We start from the raw sequence: 18591 nt of genomic DNA, 5'->3' as shown, positions 1-18591 counted from the left end.
ACAATGCCAGGTATGTTACAGCCACCACCACCATGCTTCATTGAAGACTACCTTTTAAATTCAGAGTTTTCCTACTCCATCATACGGTTACAAGTCTGTGCATCATTTTAATTGATTCAAGACCGGGTTCCTCTAGTAAAAGTTAACATTCTATGAACGAATCTTGTTGTCGTGGTCGAAGAGTTCCTCAAGTCAGCACTAATGTTTCGCTCTCTGCTCCTCAGGGGAATTTGGTGAGGTGTGCAGCGGCCGTCTGAAGCTGCCCAGCAAACGAGAGATCTACGTGGCCATCAAGAGTCTGAAAGCAGGGTACACCGAGAAGCAGAGGCGCGATTTCCTGAGCGAGGCAAGCATCATGGGCCAGTTCGATCACCCCAACATCATCAGGCTGGAGGGGGTCGTGACCACATGTGAGTGATTTGTGCTCCGTTTGCTGTCTTAAGCGTTGTACCAGGGGAAAGTGTACAGAGGATTCAAGTCGAACAGGTCAAACGCATTTACTTTTATGGCATTCGGCAGACGCCCTTATCCAGAGAGAATTAGAACCAAGCAGTTGAGGGTTATGGGACCCTGCTCAATGACCCAGCAGTGGTAGCTTGGTGGTGCAGGGATTTTACCTCAAGACCTCCTGATTCCAAGGTCCAATGCCTTAGTTACTAAGCTACCACCTCCCATGTACAGTAACACATACAGGCTAAAGGTCTAAAAGAAAGCAGTTTCATCTAAGGAATTCTTAAGAAACCATTTTTTCATTTTCTATTTCTTTTTTTTTTTGTTTAAACTTTGAGTTTAGTGAACTTTCTTTCAAACCTGTTTGTGTGAGACATAATTGGCGAAAGTGCTCAATAGTTTTTTTTCCTACTGTCAATCACGGATATTAAGCCATGCACGAGGCATGAACGAGTAGAAATGCGAGCCCATTTATTTCCTCCTGCATCCATTTCCACCTACAGAGCCCAACAAAAGACCGCATGCATATGTATGCCCGCATTAATGCGATTAATTAAACAGTTAATTGCGCGTTTTCACTGTCATAAATATTCAGCGCCCGAGTCTCTCGGCATTCCGTGTTGATTCCCTCTCCTCTTTTTTTTCACATTCTCTTTCTTTCGCTTCTTCTCTCGTTCCCTCGCTCTCACACTCTAATGCCAAATGCAAATCCTGCCCTTTCGTTAGCACGGGGTTTCGGTGCCGTTTGCAGAACTATTAGCTACGCAAATCAGGTTTGCTTTGTCGTTAACGGGAAAAGGCACGCAGCGTTGTGGCTTTATTCAGTTTTCATGAGGTTGAAATAATTCTACGTTTAGAGAAGCGTTCTAAAATGAGTGAAACAGTTATAAACCGGACATTTGACCTATAAAGATGTGTTTTATCTTCTTCATATGGACAAACATTTGTGGACAACCGAACAATCGATGCCACATTCAGTCCCTATTTGCTGTTACAATAACCTCCACTCTTCTGGGAAGATGTCCTTCTAGACTTTGAAGTGTTCTTTTGGACATTCGTGGGATTTTATTCAGCCACAATAAGAAAACACAAGTCATCCAAAAGGTGTTCAAACGGGTTGAGATCAAAACTCTATAGCACGAGATCTTCCAGTTCAACCCATGTAAACCATATCTTCATGGACCTGGATTTGTACACAGAGGCATTTTCATGCTGGAACAGTTTTGGATCTCAACTAAAGGGAAAATATCATGCTACAACATCCAAACACTTTGTATTTAAAGTGTGGGGAAGAAGCACATATGGCTTTAAAAATTCAGGTGTCCCAAAGTGTACATTTGTCCAAATGTGGTACTCAAAATGGGCACTTTTGAAAAAGGAAAAAAAAAAGAGCGATCCAGCATTCAGATGTATTTATTTCAGTCCGAAGAAAAGAGCGCCATGAAGCGTGGGAGGTTACAGGTGTGACAACACCCTAGTGTTTAGTCTGGCAGGATACAAAAACACGTCTAGGACTACAAAGAGCTGCGGGATTCCGACAGCACAACAAATAACAGCAGGATTTAAAAAACAAACAAAAAACAAACAAAAAAAAACAGAAAGGTCACCTTAAGATTCACCTCAGTGAAAGACTGATGTTTTAATTCACAGTGTTTTTGATGATTGACATATTTTAATCAATTGAAAAATTTAACCCTAGGGCCCTATAATTTTTTGCCATCGTGGGTATATAATAATAATAAAAATTCTCTGTAGTCAGGTTTTGCTTGGAAACTCCCAAAAAAAAGCTCTACAATAATGATTTCTGTGTCTAGGGAGAAAAAAATTATGCTAATGTATGAGAATTTTAGGCATAACCACATAAGCCCAGTCCTGTGTGTGTGTGTGTGTGTGTGTGTGTGTGTGTGTGTGTGTGTGTGTGTGTGTGTGTGTGTGTGTGTGTGTGTGTGTGTGTGTGTGTGTGTGTGTGTGTGTGTGTGTATTTTTCCTCGGAGCTCTGCCTATTGCGCATCCCCAATCACGACCCTTTCAGCAGAATAACGCTCTCATTCTTATGCAGATCGCTGCGACGTTAAAAGAAAACGCTCCGAAGACGGCCCTTTCACAGGCACGTTAGGAAAAAAAGAGGGGGGAAAAAGAATGAAAGAAAGAAAGAGGGGGAAAAAACGCAGAGCCAGGCTTATCGCTTCCATCGCTTTTCTTTTATGCGCCCCCAATCGACTAATCTGGAAACATTCAATTTTGAGGCGGCTATCATCAGGGACGGTAAAGACATCCGGGACTCAGGCTGGATAGGGGGGTGTGTGTGTGTGTGCGTGTGTGTGTGTGTGTGTGTGTGTGTGTGTGTGTGTGTGTGTGTGTGTGTGTGTGTGTGTGTGTGTGTGGATGGTGGGGGGATAATTCAGATTCTCAAGGATCTAATTTGCTAGATTGAAGGTTTAGGCATTTTGGCACCAAACAAATAAACAAGGCAAATGGTATTAGTAGGATAATAATAATTAATATGTAAAAAAAAAAAAAAAAAAAAGAAAAAACACTTGTATGTAATCTTTGAACACTACAAACGAGTTTATTAGAGGGACCGCCCATGTAGGACGTTTTGGAGACAAGGTGAGGGAGGTGAGATTGAGATGATTTGGACATGTGCAGAGGAGGGACATGGGGTATATCAGTAGGAGAATGCTGAGGATGGAGCCACCAGGAAGGAGGAAAAGAGGAAGACCAAGGAGGAGGTTTATGGATGTGGTGAGGGAAGACTTTCAGGTAGTGGGTTTAAAAGAGGCAGATGTAGAGGACAGAGGGGGGTATGGACACGGATGATCTGCTGTTGCGACCCCTAACGGGAGCAGCCATTATTAATTAGTTGTATTGATTAGTTATAAATTTTTTCAACAAAATTAAAAAAATGTATATTGATAATTTATAAGTATTTATATAATGATACAATATTTTTATGAAATCTTTTTTTTTTTTTTTTTTTCTTTTTGTGCTTTTTTTTAGCCTGGGAGAAAATGTCAGCATCAGCAATACAATTTTTCAATTAAAAGATCCATTAGATGTAAATTTTTTCCAAAAATAAATAAATAAATTCCACACATTGACACTGTTTTTTTTATCTTGTTTTTTTTTTTATTTTTATTATGATTACAAAAAATTGAATGGATTTAATTTTTGTGCAATTTATTAATCTGAAGGATTTTTCCACATAAATTGTTATTATAAAATTCTGTTATTTATATGGATTTTTTTTGGTAATTACTTGTACTCCTTTCAGAAAACCACTATATTGATAATTATTTTTTAAGGAAAAAAAAAACTCAACCTTATGCATACAGCGATATGATTGCAAATAAAAAAAAAAAGCAATAAAATGTGTATTATCATTCTAATTACATTAAAACCTTTTTTTTTTTAAATAATGCAAAAGATATTAGTAGACAAATAGTGAAAATGAGTCACAAATTCCTAATGAAATTCCAACGTTTGTACTTAGTTCTTTGTTCGGTCCCCTGGTGGTCTAGTGGTTAAGATGCAGCGCTCTCACCGCTGCGACCCGGGTTCGATTCCCGGTCAGGGAACCATCCCCAGCCACTCTTAGTGCCGGTCCCAAGCCCGGATAAATTGAGGAGGGTTGCGTTAGGAAGGGCATCCAGCGTAAAACATGTGCCAAATCAAACGTGCGGAGGATCCGCTGTGGCGACCCCTAACGGGAGAAGCCGAAAAGAAAGTTTAAAGTACTTAGTTCTTTGTTCGCAGAATGTATAGGGTGTATAATAAAACTCATTGCCTTGGGCTTCTCTTTGTAAAACAAATATTGAGCATATGATCACCAAATACCTCTTGAAAAATCAGTAAGACAAATAATCGTCCCCTTTCAATGCTAGGTTCATTGATGAACCAGGGAGATACGTTAAGATATGGAGAAAGTGAGTGCTGAAAGAGGAAACAGCGTGCACAAGGTGCTTGTTTTCCCGACCGTGACTTTAACACCTGGAGCAAAATCGATAGTCCATCTGTGAGAGAGCAGCCATCAGGGCAAAGCACTCATCAAAACCTGTGCTTTCGTCTTGTTATCAAAGTGACAGCGCTAGAAGAACACAAGCGGGAATCTTCCAGCTACCTGTTAACATAGTGTATGATGACAATCTAGATGGCAGGATATGTTTGTTAGGGAGGATTTAAGAAGCAGATTTGGCTCGCTTGCTTAGTGATTACTCGTTCTTTGTATATTTCTAAACTTTCTTTCGGCTTCTCCCGTTAGGGAGTGGATCCTCTGCATTTTTGATTTGGCACATGTTTTTACGCTGGATGCCCTTCCTAACGCAACCCTCCCCAATTTATCCGGGCTTGGGGTTGGTTCTCTGACCGGGGATCGAACCCGGGCCGCAGCGGTGAGAGCGCCGCATCCTAACCACTAGACCACCAGGGAACCTCCTTCTTTGTATATTTCTAATGCTCTAAATTGTTCTCCAAAGCTTTGGGAAGGGGGATTCTCCTGGCTAACACACACCTACACATAAAGGGGGGCAATTCAGAGACAGTGGACCACCATGTCATTTCCCAGAACGCTTCTCGCAAGTGTGGGGCGCAAACCTCATTCGGCCAACTGACAGCTACATTACACTACCGGCGAGAGGTAAAAAAGCTTCTTTTTTGCTTTAGGTGTCTGGAGAGACATTTATCACAGTGAGATAGTGATTTAATTTGGGCTGATGTACAACGAGAAGATGCTCCGAGACAGCATTCGACCTCCCCCGCAACACACACACAAATTCACACATACACATACGGACAAACCTGACCTCTATTTGCACCGCATACTATTGTGGAGAGATTTATATTTTTTATCAGGTGTAACACGGAATTGTATTAGGTGGTGGGGACAATCGCTCACATGTCTGACACACACACACATCCACACACACACACACACACACACACACACACACACACACACACACAAAAAAAAATTTGCACATGAATACTTAAACACTGCAGAGGTTCTGGGCAATATGTGTACTAATAAACGTACTGTTCCCCATGCTTTGTATGATAGGCATGACTGATTTATTTCCCCCATCCTTGGAGCAATAGTAGTAGTATTACGCAAGAATTCTCATTTGATGTGCTATGCCTTTGTGACTAGGCTACCTGTCAATTGAAATTCGCCTTTACCTTAGAACCATGGGCTTTAAGATGGTAGCTTTTTTTTAACCAATGCAAGATTTTGCAGTGTTGATTTCTCAAATTGGATTTTTCACAATTCCTACAACTGCATATGGTTTCTGTAGTATCAGTCTTTCGAAGGAACACATCTATATATTGTTTTTTTGTCCTCCCGCACCATGAGGTGCATTCGGCTGCAAGGGCCTGGTGGCATACTTGTCGTTTATAAAGCATTTTTGTTACGCAATCGGGTTGCTCGCCCACCCTGGTCCTTTTACAGCTGGCCTTGGGGCTGTACCATCCCCATTCTCAAAGACGAGGCACCCATGGGGGGGTTTTAAGCACCTTGCTCAGGGGCCCAAGGGTGGGCTTCAGTGTTGGGTGCTTTGTATCCAATGGCAGACAATAATTTTTATGTTGGATCTGTATTTTAGGATATTTTTCAAGTTTCTGTATCAAGGGTTCAAGCTTAACTTTAGAACCAGTGAGTGGTAGCTTGGTGGTTAAGACATTGGAATTTGGACCAGAAAGTCATGCGGTCAAATCCCACCCTCACCAACCTCCCACTTCCGGGCCCCTGAGCAAGGCTCTTAGCCACTCTCCCTTCTCAGTTGTATGATGAGACACAATATGTCACCCTAAATATCTGCCAATCACTAGTAATGTGACCCCATGCATGGTTCTGCTGATAATTTGTATGGAGTACGGTTTCTCTCAGCGTTCGGTTTGTACATATATATATAAAACGCTCTTTTTGAAAAGGTCTGATGTGCAGGAGAATGAAGCACTGACCTGTTATCAACCATTTTTTCCATTAGTCTGATGTTCACTGTTGATGTTCACCATTGCATCACGTACTTCATTATGCTCAAGAGCGAGAACTTTTGGTACTTTTACTCAAGTAGAAATGCCAATTCGAGGAGTCAAGTTCAAGCTTTTTTTTTTTTTTTTTTTACCACAGTACAAGTATTCTAACACTCCGTAATCCACAACATGAAGTGTAACCACACTATATGGACAAAAGTGTTGGAATATCAGATTTTTCCAGCCGTATGGCGTTCTGACCCAAACTGTTAGCTCACTGTTGGAGGCACACAGTTGTATCTGATGGTTAGTATGAAATTTTTCCTTCGGTTGTACTGGAAGACCTAAACCTGTTCCGGGATGACAAAGAGAAAGATCTTGGGTGTCCTGCTATAGAGCTTTGCCCTCAGTCCTATTGGAGACCTTTGAGATGTTGAAACGCTGCAACTGTCAAAATTTCGAATGTTTTTTCTGCGACCCGTTGCTAACAGAACGAGAACCTCATTAAGCACTGTTGCCCGTGGTCAAGGTCTCTGACAGGGATCCTTCACAGTGAATAATAGAGTTTCCAAGTGGAAGAAGCTTTACACCAGTCTTTCACTCTCTCGCTTTCTCTTTCTCCATCCGTCCTTTCTTTACTATCCCTCTGCTCTAGGATTAATGATGCCATTATAGTGATTTATATCTCTATGGCTTGGCGGAGGAGTGTTTTTTTTTTTTTCTTTTCTTTATTCGTGGAGTATGTTGTAGCGGTGGATGTTTTATTTCCGTCTCTTTTTATGCTTGCAGGCAAGCCGGTGATGATCATAACCGAGTTCATGGAAAACGGATCTTTGGATACTTTTTTAAAGGTTTGATGCTTTTTTTTTTTTTTAATATATATATATATATACACTCAATGAGTCGGCCCACTTGTAGCTAGTCAGGTGAATGTGTATTAACATATAGAGGAAATTAATGATTCAGTAGATGTATAATATGACCGAATGCCCCCGTCCACAAATACATCCCACCATCCCCTCCTACAAAACGCCTCACATTTATCACCACTTTTGTCACCTCTGAAAGGACCGGCCTGGTAATTTTATTATGGATGTTTTTTTTCCCCCACCACCCCTCCCCTTTGAAGCAGTCTTTTCTTGAATTTCCCACACTTTAAGCAAATGAAAAAGAAATTTGGGGCCTGGGGGAAAAAGAAATCTGCGTCTGAAATGTTCGATCCTTCCGCAGTGCAATAAATACTTGAGCTGAGGTAAAAAAAAAAAAAAAACTTAAATATGGGTATTTTTTATCGCTAATAATCAAACAGCATAGCCTGTGTGACCCGGCTACACGTGCTTCCTAAGCACAACGCAATTGGTCCACTTGTCATACTAAACCCACTTCTGACTGGTAAAGTCGGGTGTCCGAATACTTTTAACAGCACAGCGCGAGTATGTGCACGTTCGTCCTCGTGAAGCCGTTCTTACAGCAACCGCCGCAGTCAGATTGTAACAATAAGTGCGATGGCTGACGAGGCCGAGCAATCAATCAACAACGAAGCGGGTTTATAAGGCGAGGCATAATTAACCCGCCGCTCGTGAAATACTCGGCGTTCTGGGATTGATATTGCTCGGCGAGACAATAGAAGCGTTTTAACCGGATTACTTCTCAGGTCCAATATGCAAATGAAAACATCAGGCTAATTGCTCCCGAGCTCGAGATTGTTTCAGGGCTAAAAACAGAGTTCTTCTCAACGACGTGCTAAAAAAAAAAAAAAAAAACAGATGTTCTGACACTCAAAGTTGTGTAAAAAGTTGCCGTTACAGTGAAACAGGAGAAATGTAACCTCATTACGAAGACATTGGAAATGACTTCAGGCTATGAATAAATTCACCACCAAAAAAACACCCCAATTCTATGGAATTTCAAAGATGCCATGCATTATAATATATTTTTCCTACTTTCTATCGATCTTGACATAACAAAAGTTGTTTTCTCGCGATCAGCGTAAGGCGTAAGAGTCAGTGAAATCCGTCCTTCTCAGTGTCGGACACGTATGTGTCCCTAAACAAACTAAAAGTGAATGCAATCATCCACGATGCTGCGGTGATGCTGCCTCTATAACACGTTCTCATACCGAGTACAAAGCAAAATTGAGCGCTGATCAAGATCAAGATCACAAGTAATTGAAGTCCTGATCACACAAAAACGACTCGTTATGTCGAGATCACAAGTTGTGATTAAGGAAAAAAATATATATTATAATACATTGCCTATACAATTCTGCTAATCAGATTTGAATTAATTATTTAATCGAAAGGACGTTGTTGGAAATATCCACTTGATACGAACCTGTACCTCAAAATAATTTTTTGTGTAAATGCTCCTTCTTATTATTATTTTCCTGTTAGATCAGAGCTGTTGAAAGGTTTAAAAATGTTTGCTTTCCCCCCATTCTTCCAGAAACATGACGGTCAGTTCACCATCATCCAGCTGGTTGGAATGCTGCGTGGAATCGCATCAGGGATGAAGTACTTATCGGACATGAACTACGTCCACCGTGACCTGGCAGCTCGGAACATCCTGGTCAACAGCAACCTTGTGTGCAAAGTGTCTGACTTTGGCTTGTCCCGAGTTTTAGAAGATGACCCTGAAGCCGCTTATACCACACGGGTAGGGCTGGTCTGTTCCTCAACTTAAGAAAGCAGAACACTGCAAGATTTGTGCTATTTCTTTGGCCGTTTGAGCCAAATTTAGAAAATCCTAAAAGGTTCCCACAACTTAACACTAAAATCTGGAGTCTTCGATCGCTGGTTTGACATGTTGTTCACCGACAGCCGAATAATGTTGTTTTGTTTTCCTTGTAATGTTGTCCTCTTTTTGCAGTTTCTGACCAATGAGAATTGAGCTCAAGTGAGGTAGTTAACATATTCAAATTTGAAAAAAATTTTTTAGCTGTCCTCAGGGTACTCAAAGACCCCAAGTTCTTGGCCTTTTAAAGGGGTTCTACATTGTACCTTGTCTAATTAGGCAATACTGTATTGTGCTCTGTAGAATACCACGTGTGGTAAAATGTTGTAATACCACAAATGGTTAAGTGGAGTTTGTTGGAGACCAGAGAAAAGAAGCAGAAGCCTGCAGTGGCACAGGGTGTCGAAAGGAAAGAAAAAGGGAATCGAGGAAAAAAGGGAGGCTTGGGGAGCCCAAGAGTCTCAGGATTCAGGGGTCAATTATATGTTTGTGTGAGGAGAAGTCGGCCCCTCCTTGCCCCTATGCTCTACCTCTTTCCCTGATGTGTTCCCGACATGCCGTCCTACAGTCCTCCTCCCCTTGCGCCATCATTAACTAAAGTTCCAGTAGGCCTGCGAGAGAACAAAGACACCAAAAACACAGACTACAAGATGTCATGCACGGCACCGAACCAGCACAAGAGCTAATTAGACTTAGCAGGGTGGTTTGTGTTTGTCTTTTGCATGCATGTGTTAAGCGATTACCACGACCAACTCCCCAGTTCCCCCCTCACTTTAAGCCGAACAACTCCCAAGAAAACACCGGAGCCAAGCTTTGATATGGGATATAATAAAATAAGTGAATATAAATAAATAAAAGATTTCCTTTTCAAAAGACGGTCCTTGGCTCTCCGCTCACGTTTGCCTGTATAAAGTGAAGTCGATTTGCCTTTTGTTTGACTTTGACGTGCAAATTAACTGTCAAGGACTGTTTTAAAGTTTTAACAATCCCCTACGCTGCCTACACCTTTTTTTTGTCCTGAATACAAAACAAAGAGTGCCAAAGCAGAATATGTAGAGCATTAAAACAATTATCATGAGAAGGATTTGGTGTCTAGTTCATGTTTCCTGGGTTTTGGTTTAGGGTGGAAAAATCCCCATCCGATGGACAGCCCCCGAGGCCATCGCATACCGGAAGTTCACTTCAGCGAGCGACGTGTGGAGCTACGGGATTGTAATGTGGGAGGTCATGTCGTATGGCGAGCGTCCATATTGGGAGATGTCCAATCAAGACGTGAGTGTCTATTTATCAAGTCTTTTTGGAATAATTGTACACCAAGGGGTCATAGACAGAGCTTTTAACTCAAAGACAAACATTGCATCAGTGGAACATCCGTTGCCAAGTTTTAAAATTTCGACATGCCTAGTTAAAGACTGGAAGCCTATATTTGCTCACTCAATTTCTCTTTCTCAGGTGATTAAAGCGATCGAAGAGGGATACCGCCTTCCCCCACCAATGGATTGTCCGGTGTCTCTTCACCAGCTGATGCTTGATTGCTGGCAGAAAGAGCGAGCTGAGAGACCCAAGTTCAGCCAGATTGTCAACATGTTAGACAAGCTGATCCGAAATCCCAATGCCCTGAAAGAGCTGGCCAACAGTTCCATCTGGTAAATTGCCATTGCCTTAATTCCCTGTCAAATCATTGTAAAATTGGTCAGGGAAATCATGAGAAAATGAGAAATCTGACCTTTTCTGTCATGTTGCCTTTTACCTCATGCCATTTGCACCGTTCTTATAGTGTAAGCTGGAGCTTTACACAGGATTATAAATAAATGACATGCCTATAAAGATTTGATGAACGTGGTACAACCTACTGGCATTCTTATTCTTATAAATGCTTCAGTCACTCAAAATGTGAGAATATTCCATTTGCACTGCCTAATTTAATAAACCCAGGGGATGTATTTTTCCAGGGGAGAAAATTACATTGAAGGGTTTTAATTCATAATTATAATTTGGCTATTTAAGAACTTGACCAGTGAATGTGCATGAGTGTGTATGTAAGTGCTAAAGTAACCCAGAGCCTTTAACTATTGAGCCACTACAGTTCCTACAGAGGATACGGTAGTATGGTGGGTAGTTCTGCCACCCTACTGTTACAGTATGAAGCTCAGTTTAATCTTTGTGTAAAGGAGATAGTAGATACCCTGGCTATGCTGAATTATAGTATAGACTGGAAGAATATCCTTTGCTCTCGAAACAGGATACTTCCTCCTAGGCCACTTTTGGGTGGTATCTGTGGCCAAGATATTCTTCACATGGTATCTTTGTAGCCAAATCTTTCAAAGGAATCATGGGCTACCTGTCCTGGGAAACTTGTAAAGTACAATTACCATGTATGTCCTCAAATTTGGGATGCTTCATTAGTATCATACACCATAAAATTTTTAAAACCATTGAATTTGAAAATTCAAATGACCTATAAACAAAAGGTTAGATAGCTTTTTGTCAGCTTGTTTTAGCCATCCATGTCTGCTGAAACTATCACAAAGTTTTGGTCTGGTGAACAGAATTGTGGGCTTGCCTGGACTAAGGAGGATGCATGCAGTACTTCCTTTAAATTTGCTCAAAATAAGGGATCTCAGTGGGCAGGTGCCTTCCAGATGGGAAAGTCATTATATTGCCTAAAAACAGTGCCTTTACCATGTGAGCTGTCTTCCGACTGGGACTCACTGGATGATTAATAGGGGAATGACTTCATTATGCAGGGAAACCACTCTGCTTCTACTAAGGGGGTTGATCTGTTCATTATATGTGACTTGATCAAGAAGAGTTACCTTTGACGGCGCTCCCAGAGATTGCAATTAAGCTGTCGTTCATTACAAATAATTATATACCCCATGCTAGACTTAGCAGTGTCTGTCTCTTTGACACTTGTTCAGATCATAGTTTTGATGAGGCACTAGGTCTGCTTTTTTTTTTTATTTGCCGAATTGCTCATTTGTGTCTTTTGCAGGGAAGACCCGATCACTCCAGAGTTCAGCGCCAACAGTGTGGATGAGTGGCTGGATGCTATAAAGATGGGCCAGTACAAGGACAACTTCACCTCTGCTGGCTATGTCACATTAGATTCAATAATCTACATCAGTGTAAGGTACGTAGGACCCATAAATCCATATTTAAGAATCAGCCAAGACTCTAAAAAAAAAATTATGCTATCTTTAACACTTGAGTATTTTCCTCACCACCTTCTTTTTCAGTGAGTTGAGTAAGATGGGTGTGACCCTAGTCGGGCACCAGAAGAAGATCCTTGCTAGCGTCCAGAGTCTGCATGCCCAAGGGAGCCACGTGCAAGTATAACAGGTCTGGACACTGATAGACAGATAGAGGAGAGACAGTGCAGAAGTGTGGAACCTAGAACAGCGCTTCACCATGCCAACCCCCATTCCCGGACGTTTGGCTACAGCCCAAGAGCTCACCATTTGTGCAGCGGAACCAGAGACTGATTAACAATGGAAAATTCAGACCAGATGGATGATGGTCAAACACAAACTCTGACGATTTCTGAACAGTATTGCGAGATGTGTACAGTCATTTGCATTGTCTTTTCCTGTCATTTGCTTTATTTTTCAAGGTTTTGATTTAACAAAAATGGTGCCTGGGTGGATTTGGACCTACTCTTAACAATACTGTGTTTGGAGCCACAGTGTTGGCTGTGTAGTGTTGTGCTCTGGACATGATAGCAGAGAGGAAGTGTAATTTGCAAGATAATTTTTTTTTTTTTTTTTTTCAGACTGGCCATTTTTAATGGTCTACAGTAATAATTATATGAGGCACTGGTTGGATTGCCTAACTATCAGCAATAGAAGATTATGTTTCACCAGCGGAAGTAGGGCTAGCAGTCTTCTGGAAATGTAATGCAATCCCAGTCTTGGCAGTTCCGATTACGGCATTATGGTATGAGAAAACGTCACAAAATATCACTGAGATAAGAGTCCCATACTGTAATATCTGGGAAAAACGCCAAAGGTTTTGTCTTCTTTTCAGAACAGTATTAGTCACACTGTGAGATAGGAAATGCTAGTCATAGATATTAACTATGGATGGGCCTACTTCAACATACCAGTCCTAAATTAAAAAAAAAAATTGATGAGAATGTTTGTGGACCTGTAAACTAACTTATGTTAGGTTGGTTATCATTCCATGACTGCAGAAAAAGCAGGACATTTCCTTCTGTATGTGGATCACCATGATACATGTGGTATACACAATGTCTTTAAGAACTTTAAAGGAATTCTCTAGGAAAAACATCAGGTATTATATAACAGTACCAGTGGGAAAAAAAAAACGGAAGCTGAGCATTCTTTTAAAGTTTAAAAGCAAATGAAATAGTGTACTTAACAAAATCCTGAGTACGGCAAGATGTTACACATTGTGCAACAATGCATGCGAACAATGTTTGGCAGTCTCTTCCCAGGTAGCAACCTGATGGTTTGGCGGCTAGTTTGGCTTTCCATACACAACATTTTGTTGGGGCAATATTGGCAAGGTGGATTTAGACATAGAGAGAAGTTGTCCTGAGTAGCCCAATATTAGCTCAATGGATAAAATTATATTGGACCAAATAACAGAAAATAAAAAAAATGGTCCTGATGCCCCAATGTTAGCCAGTGGAAAAAATTATATTGGGTCAACATTGGCAAGGTGGATTTAAAGACAACCCAATCTGTTGACCCTGGTTGCACAATGCCAACCCAATATATTTAGCAACCCAACACTGGGCAATGGCCGCCAAAGTCAGTTTGCTACCTGTCTGAGCGCTAATCATTAACATTTAAACCTTCACTATATGTTTGTTTACAGCAGAACTGGAAACTTACCCTTTTGTAAAATAGTGTATAAAAGTGTACAATGTCGGATTCAAACGAATGAACAAAAAGCTGTAGAATGTTTGTAATGTACTTTATTTCATTTTCCTGAAGAAGATAAAGAAGACGCAAGACGTACCGACCGCCATGGGATATATCAGAACTTTGGAATGTAGCATGGATGCTAAAGCTTTGTCCTTTTTAAGCTAGTGACAGTGACTGCGGTTCTTGTTTCACTCCAGTGGTGACTTTAGCTGCTTGACGTTAGATGCCTTACTAACTGTGCTGTTTCTTTCTCTTCTTCCTGGTAGAGGGCAGTATCATGATGAAATATAATGTACATAATATATATCATAAACAAGGCCACTGAAAACTCTAGCGAATGTCGGAGCGACACGTTTGTATCAATTCACCTTTCAGAGGTTCAACTTTCTTTCATTCACAGTATTTAAGTTTGTGTTGGTGCATGTAGCTTTGGGGAAAGAAGGATCACAAACCAATTATCCTTTCATTTTGCTGCATTTACAGCACTACTATTTTTGTACTAGTCTACTTTGTAAAGTATCCAGTTCATTTATGCGATCAAGCGTCAAAAGTTCTTTTTAGATTCTTCAGAAAAGGTTGCTAGCAATCCCCCAGGGTTTAAACCATATGCGTTCTCTTTAGTACTTTGGAACCCCACTGATGACATCCCTACTTATTAAATACAATACTGGCCACCATGTATGAATATGTGGAAACGAGTAGGTTCGAAGATGAGCAAGTCCCTGCAACTTAAGGAACATACAGTTTTATTTTTGTTATCACTTAGCAAATTCAAGGAAATGAGATAATCTGTAAGATAATGGCCACAACTTAAGCAACCCAGATAGTTTAATTATGGTCATGACTAATTAATACAAAGAACAGAGATAATCAAGTCACAACCGAAAAACTTGAGGAACAGAGACAGTTTAGTTATGGTCATGATATAATATTGCAAAGAAATGAGATACTTAGGGAATTAAGAGTTTAGTTATGATCATTACTCAATAATACAAAAAATTTAGATAATCCAGTCATAGCCGAAATTTAGCAACCTGAGGGAGCAAGATAATTAAGTTTTGGCCATGGCTTAGTGATTCAAGGAAATAACATAATCAAGTCATTACTACAATTTAGCAATCTGAGGAACCAAGGTAGTTTAGTTAAGATCATGACTTAATGCTAGGGAACATGATAATAAAGTCACGTTAAGTAACTCGAAAATATGTGCTAATTGAATCATGGCCACCACTTCAGTCATTTACAGAACCCAGATAATGATTGTCTTGTTTTGATTATCATTTTCTTGGTTCTGTAAATTACTGATCCCCAAGTTCAGCATAATCTAAGCATGTTAGTGCTTTAGTAAATCGAGGGAATACGATAATGATGACCACAACTTGAGGAAATTAGATAATTAAGTTATGCTCATGTTTTAGTCAAAGCAAGGAATCGGGAAAAATACTTTGCGGCCTCGGTGTGGTATTACAAAGGAACGCGTTAAGTAAGTAATAAACAATAATAAAACACCAAGATCATTTATAATGCAAGGGAATGAGCTGGGTAAGGCATGGCCCCTATTTAGTAATGCATAGAAATAAGAATATTGAGTAATGTTAACTATTTAGTAACATGAACATGAGATAATTAGGTAGTAATGATGAATTTAATGGGAATTGCCAGGATCTAGTACCTTAAATGAATGAGGTAAATAATTCATAAAAGAATTTCTAGTATACCTATGGTTTATACAACTGAGCAGTTAAGGACCTTGGACAAGGTCCAAACAGTGGCAACTCCACAGTGCTGAGATTTGAACACACCACATTCTAATAAGGAGAGTAACATCTTACCTGCTAAGCTACCACTTTCCTAATGTAGCAATGTGACAATATGAGATAATGAAGTCAGGAACAAGGTTGGGGAACGGTCACGATCTCGTTCTATACTTTACAAACATTACAAACAAGGTCTGTCCCCAAATTTGAATTTCAGTACATTTCATATTTCATATTTACACAATCATGCCTCACTAATAGGTGGCTACAGCTGAACAATCTCGTTCCCTTGAATTAGTAAGTCATGGCCACGCATGGTTTTTTTTAATTAAGTAGGAATGTCACCAGCGAGGCTCCTCACAGTACAAAAATTACCCCACTGACATTTCATTTGCTGCTAATGGTGTAATTATTCCTTTTATTTGGTGTATCGTAATTCAATATAAAACCATTTCGCCCATACATAACTTAAATATAATCTGTTTCACAATGTGCAATTTATTCAAAAACAATTCCATGTTTTAAGTCAAACTGTTATTAAAGCGTGGAATTTTGGAGGAGGATTTTACATTAAAAGTTTATAATTCATTTTAAAAAAAAGCTCCATAGGTAAAATAAGTGTAGTGTTCTAACCTCCCCTGGGTTACACCTAGTCTTTTATGGTTTTTGCGAGACACATATATGATAATTTAGTTTCTATGCAGGGGAATTTAAATTTTCATTTTAACTTGTCACCTTGGGCATTACGTTTTGGATGAAATACATGTAGCTATGGTACATTTTAGTTCGCAAGGTTCTATTTCTATTCGTAGAACATGCTTACTCCTTATACACATGGTGAAAGCAACATGGCTACCATTTCATACTTCCAACACCATGCAATTCCATCTGGACTGTGTCTAATTGGACCCGACTTCCCCATACAACAATATGAAGCACATGTCCAAGTTCTGTAAACGTTATTTGGAACGTCGGCTGGAGTGTTATCTGTCATGGAATGGCCCACCCAGTCTCTGAACATAAAAAGAAATCTCCAACTATTGAAGAGCACCATTGGCAAGTTTTGCAAGAGGCATGGCAAAGTGTTTCAGCTAAATGTTGATGTTATTCGTTCTAAGGGAGGATTTTTCAATGGAAATATAGTTGAACATTTGAACATTTACAGATTTGTTTGGACAAAGTAAATCCGTACATAGTTTGCAGCATAGAAACGCATGTGTCGACTCTGTGATTCCAAATTTTGACGTTTGCTTAGGGCAATCCTTGTACTTTCTTTTCTTTTTTTTAGATTTTACCATTATATATATCAATAGCAATATTCATTTAAAAAGACGATTTCTCTCATTGGTCTATATTTTTATTTTGAAATTTAAAAACAGTGCAATGGAAGGACCACAATTTAAAGATGTAAATGGAACATTTCCAAAATTGTGATTTAAAGCATTCACTTAAAAGACACTTTGGGGTTCCCAGGTGGTCTAGTGGTTAGGATGCGGCGCTCTCACCGCTGTGGCCTGGGTTCGATCCCCGGTCAGGGAACCATCCCCAGACATTAGGGTTGCACAAGCCTTAGTCCTGGTCCCAAGCCCGGATAAATGGGGAGGGTTGTGTTAGGAAGGGCATGCAGCGTAAAAACGTGCCAAATCAAAAACATGCGGATGGTCCGCTGTGGCGACCCCTAATGGGAGAAGCCGAAAGAAAGTTTATTTAAATGACACTTTGGACCAATCCTGTGCCGTGTGTGGTTCGAGGTTTCTTCAGTTCCCCCCCATTACAACCTGCAATTTATTCTACATAATCTACAATCTCACAATAAACATGCACTGAAGCATTACAAAGAAAAACACTTGGAAGAAAGGAAGTAGAGGATACTGCCGATGCCACTGGTGACGCCATTGTACATAGCTAGTACGGATTTCTTGCTTTGCTGATCAGCAAGCTTAGCATGTAACATGTAAATCAACCAAATTTCACGACAGTCTGTACATTATTTTATTTGGAGTTTATACAGTTTGGTGACTGATGTTAAACAATAAAACTAGACAGGCCATGCCCCTATCGATCATTTGTGGTTGATAAAAAAACAAACAAACCACAAGGTAGTTTTTTCCCCATAAACAGATTTTAGCAAAAAAACATAAAAACTAACTTTGATTATATTTAGTCAGTGGTTTGTGTCCAAATATGTGAAGAGTATGTGGGGGAGAGGGGAGGGGCATGGGTGTCTTTAAATTGCAAAGTAGCTACGGAATTAGCTAAAAGTGGGCGGAGTTTTATGCGGAAAAAAAGCATGTTTGTGTGTCATAAAACAGTCGAGAAGACAAGAATTCTACAGTGTACAGTAGCTAAAATCAGTAGTTGACAACTAACGGACAAAGGGTCTTAAATGATTGCGTATTTGTTGCAAGATGAAAAGATACAATAAAAAAAGGTATTTGTAAGGTAGCAAGGGTAATGATGATGTTTTTTTGTTTTTTTTTCCAGAATTGTCCATTAATTGACAATGCAGGATGTGTGCATTTCTTCGACTCCTTCTTGCTGGTTATTTTTGACAGGTCCATCTATTGAAGCCTTGCCCAATGTATTTTGGCCACTGCAGGTTTCTATTCAGCCCACTGCAAAAGAGTGTACACTTTTCATGTTGCTGTAATAAACATGCTGATAATTTTTATTTCTCAACACAAGCATTGTATTCTGTTTACCGCCCGGGTTCTTGCCACAGTCACAGTTATTGGGTGATATCCAAGCTTTAATATTAGTGCAGAACTGTTTTGTCGAATCTGAACCCC

General features: G+C 40.1%; 1 protein-coding gene across 1 annotated transcript in view; it reads left to right on the top strand.

The window, feature by feature from the left end:
• The window catches only part of epha4b (eph receptor A4b), a 93647-nt gene extending 75166 nt beyond the window's left edge, over positions 1 to 18481 (top strand). The window contains exons 11-17 of the mRNA XM_083541692.1: positions 225 to 410; positions 7210 to 7271; positions 8866 to 9075; positions 10276 to 10425; positions 10606 to 10799; positions 12149 to 12286; positions 12393 to 18481. Coding sequence (XP_083397818.1) covers positions 225 to 410; positions 7210 to 7271; positions 8866 to 9075; positions 10276 to 10425; positions 10606 to 10799; positions 12149 to 12286; positions 12393 to 12492 — 1040 coding nt within the window. The 3' untranslated portion in view covers positions 12493 to 18481. The remainder of the gene's footprint in view (positions 1 to 224; positions 411 to 7209; positions 7272 to 8865; positions 9076 to 10275; positions 10426 to 10605; positions 10800 to 12148; positions 12287 to 12392) is intronic.
• Positions 18482 to 18591: the final 110 nt, after the last annotated feature.

This window comes from Silurus aristotelis (assembly GCF_946808225.1).
Source record: "Silurus aristotelis genome assembly, chromosome: 5".
Taxonomy (NCBI): domain Eukaryota; kingdom Metazoa; phylum Chordata; class Actinopteri; order Siluriformes; family Siluridae; genus Silurus; species Silurus aristotelis.
This window is presented reverse-complemented; position numbering and strand designations above follow the sequence as displayed.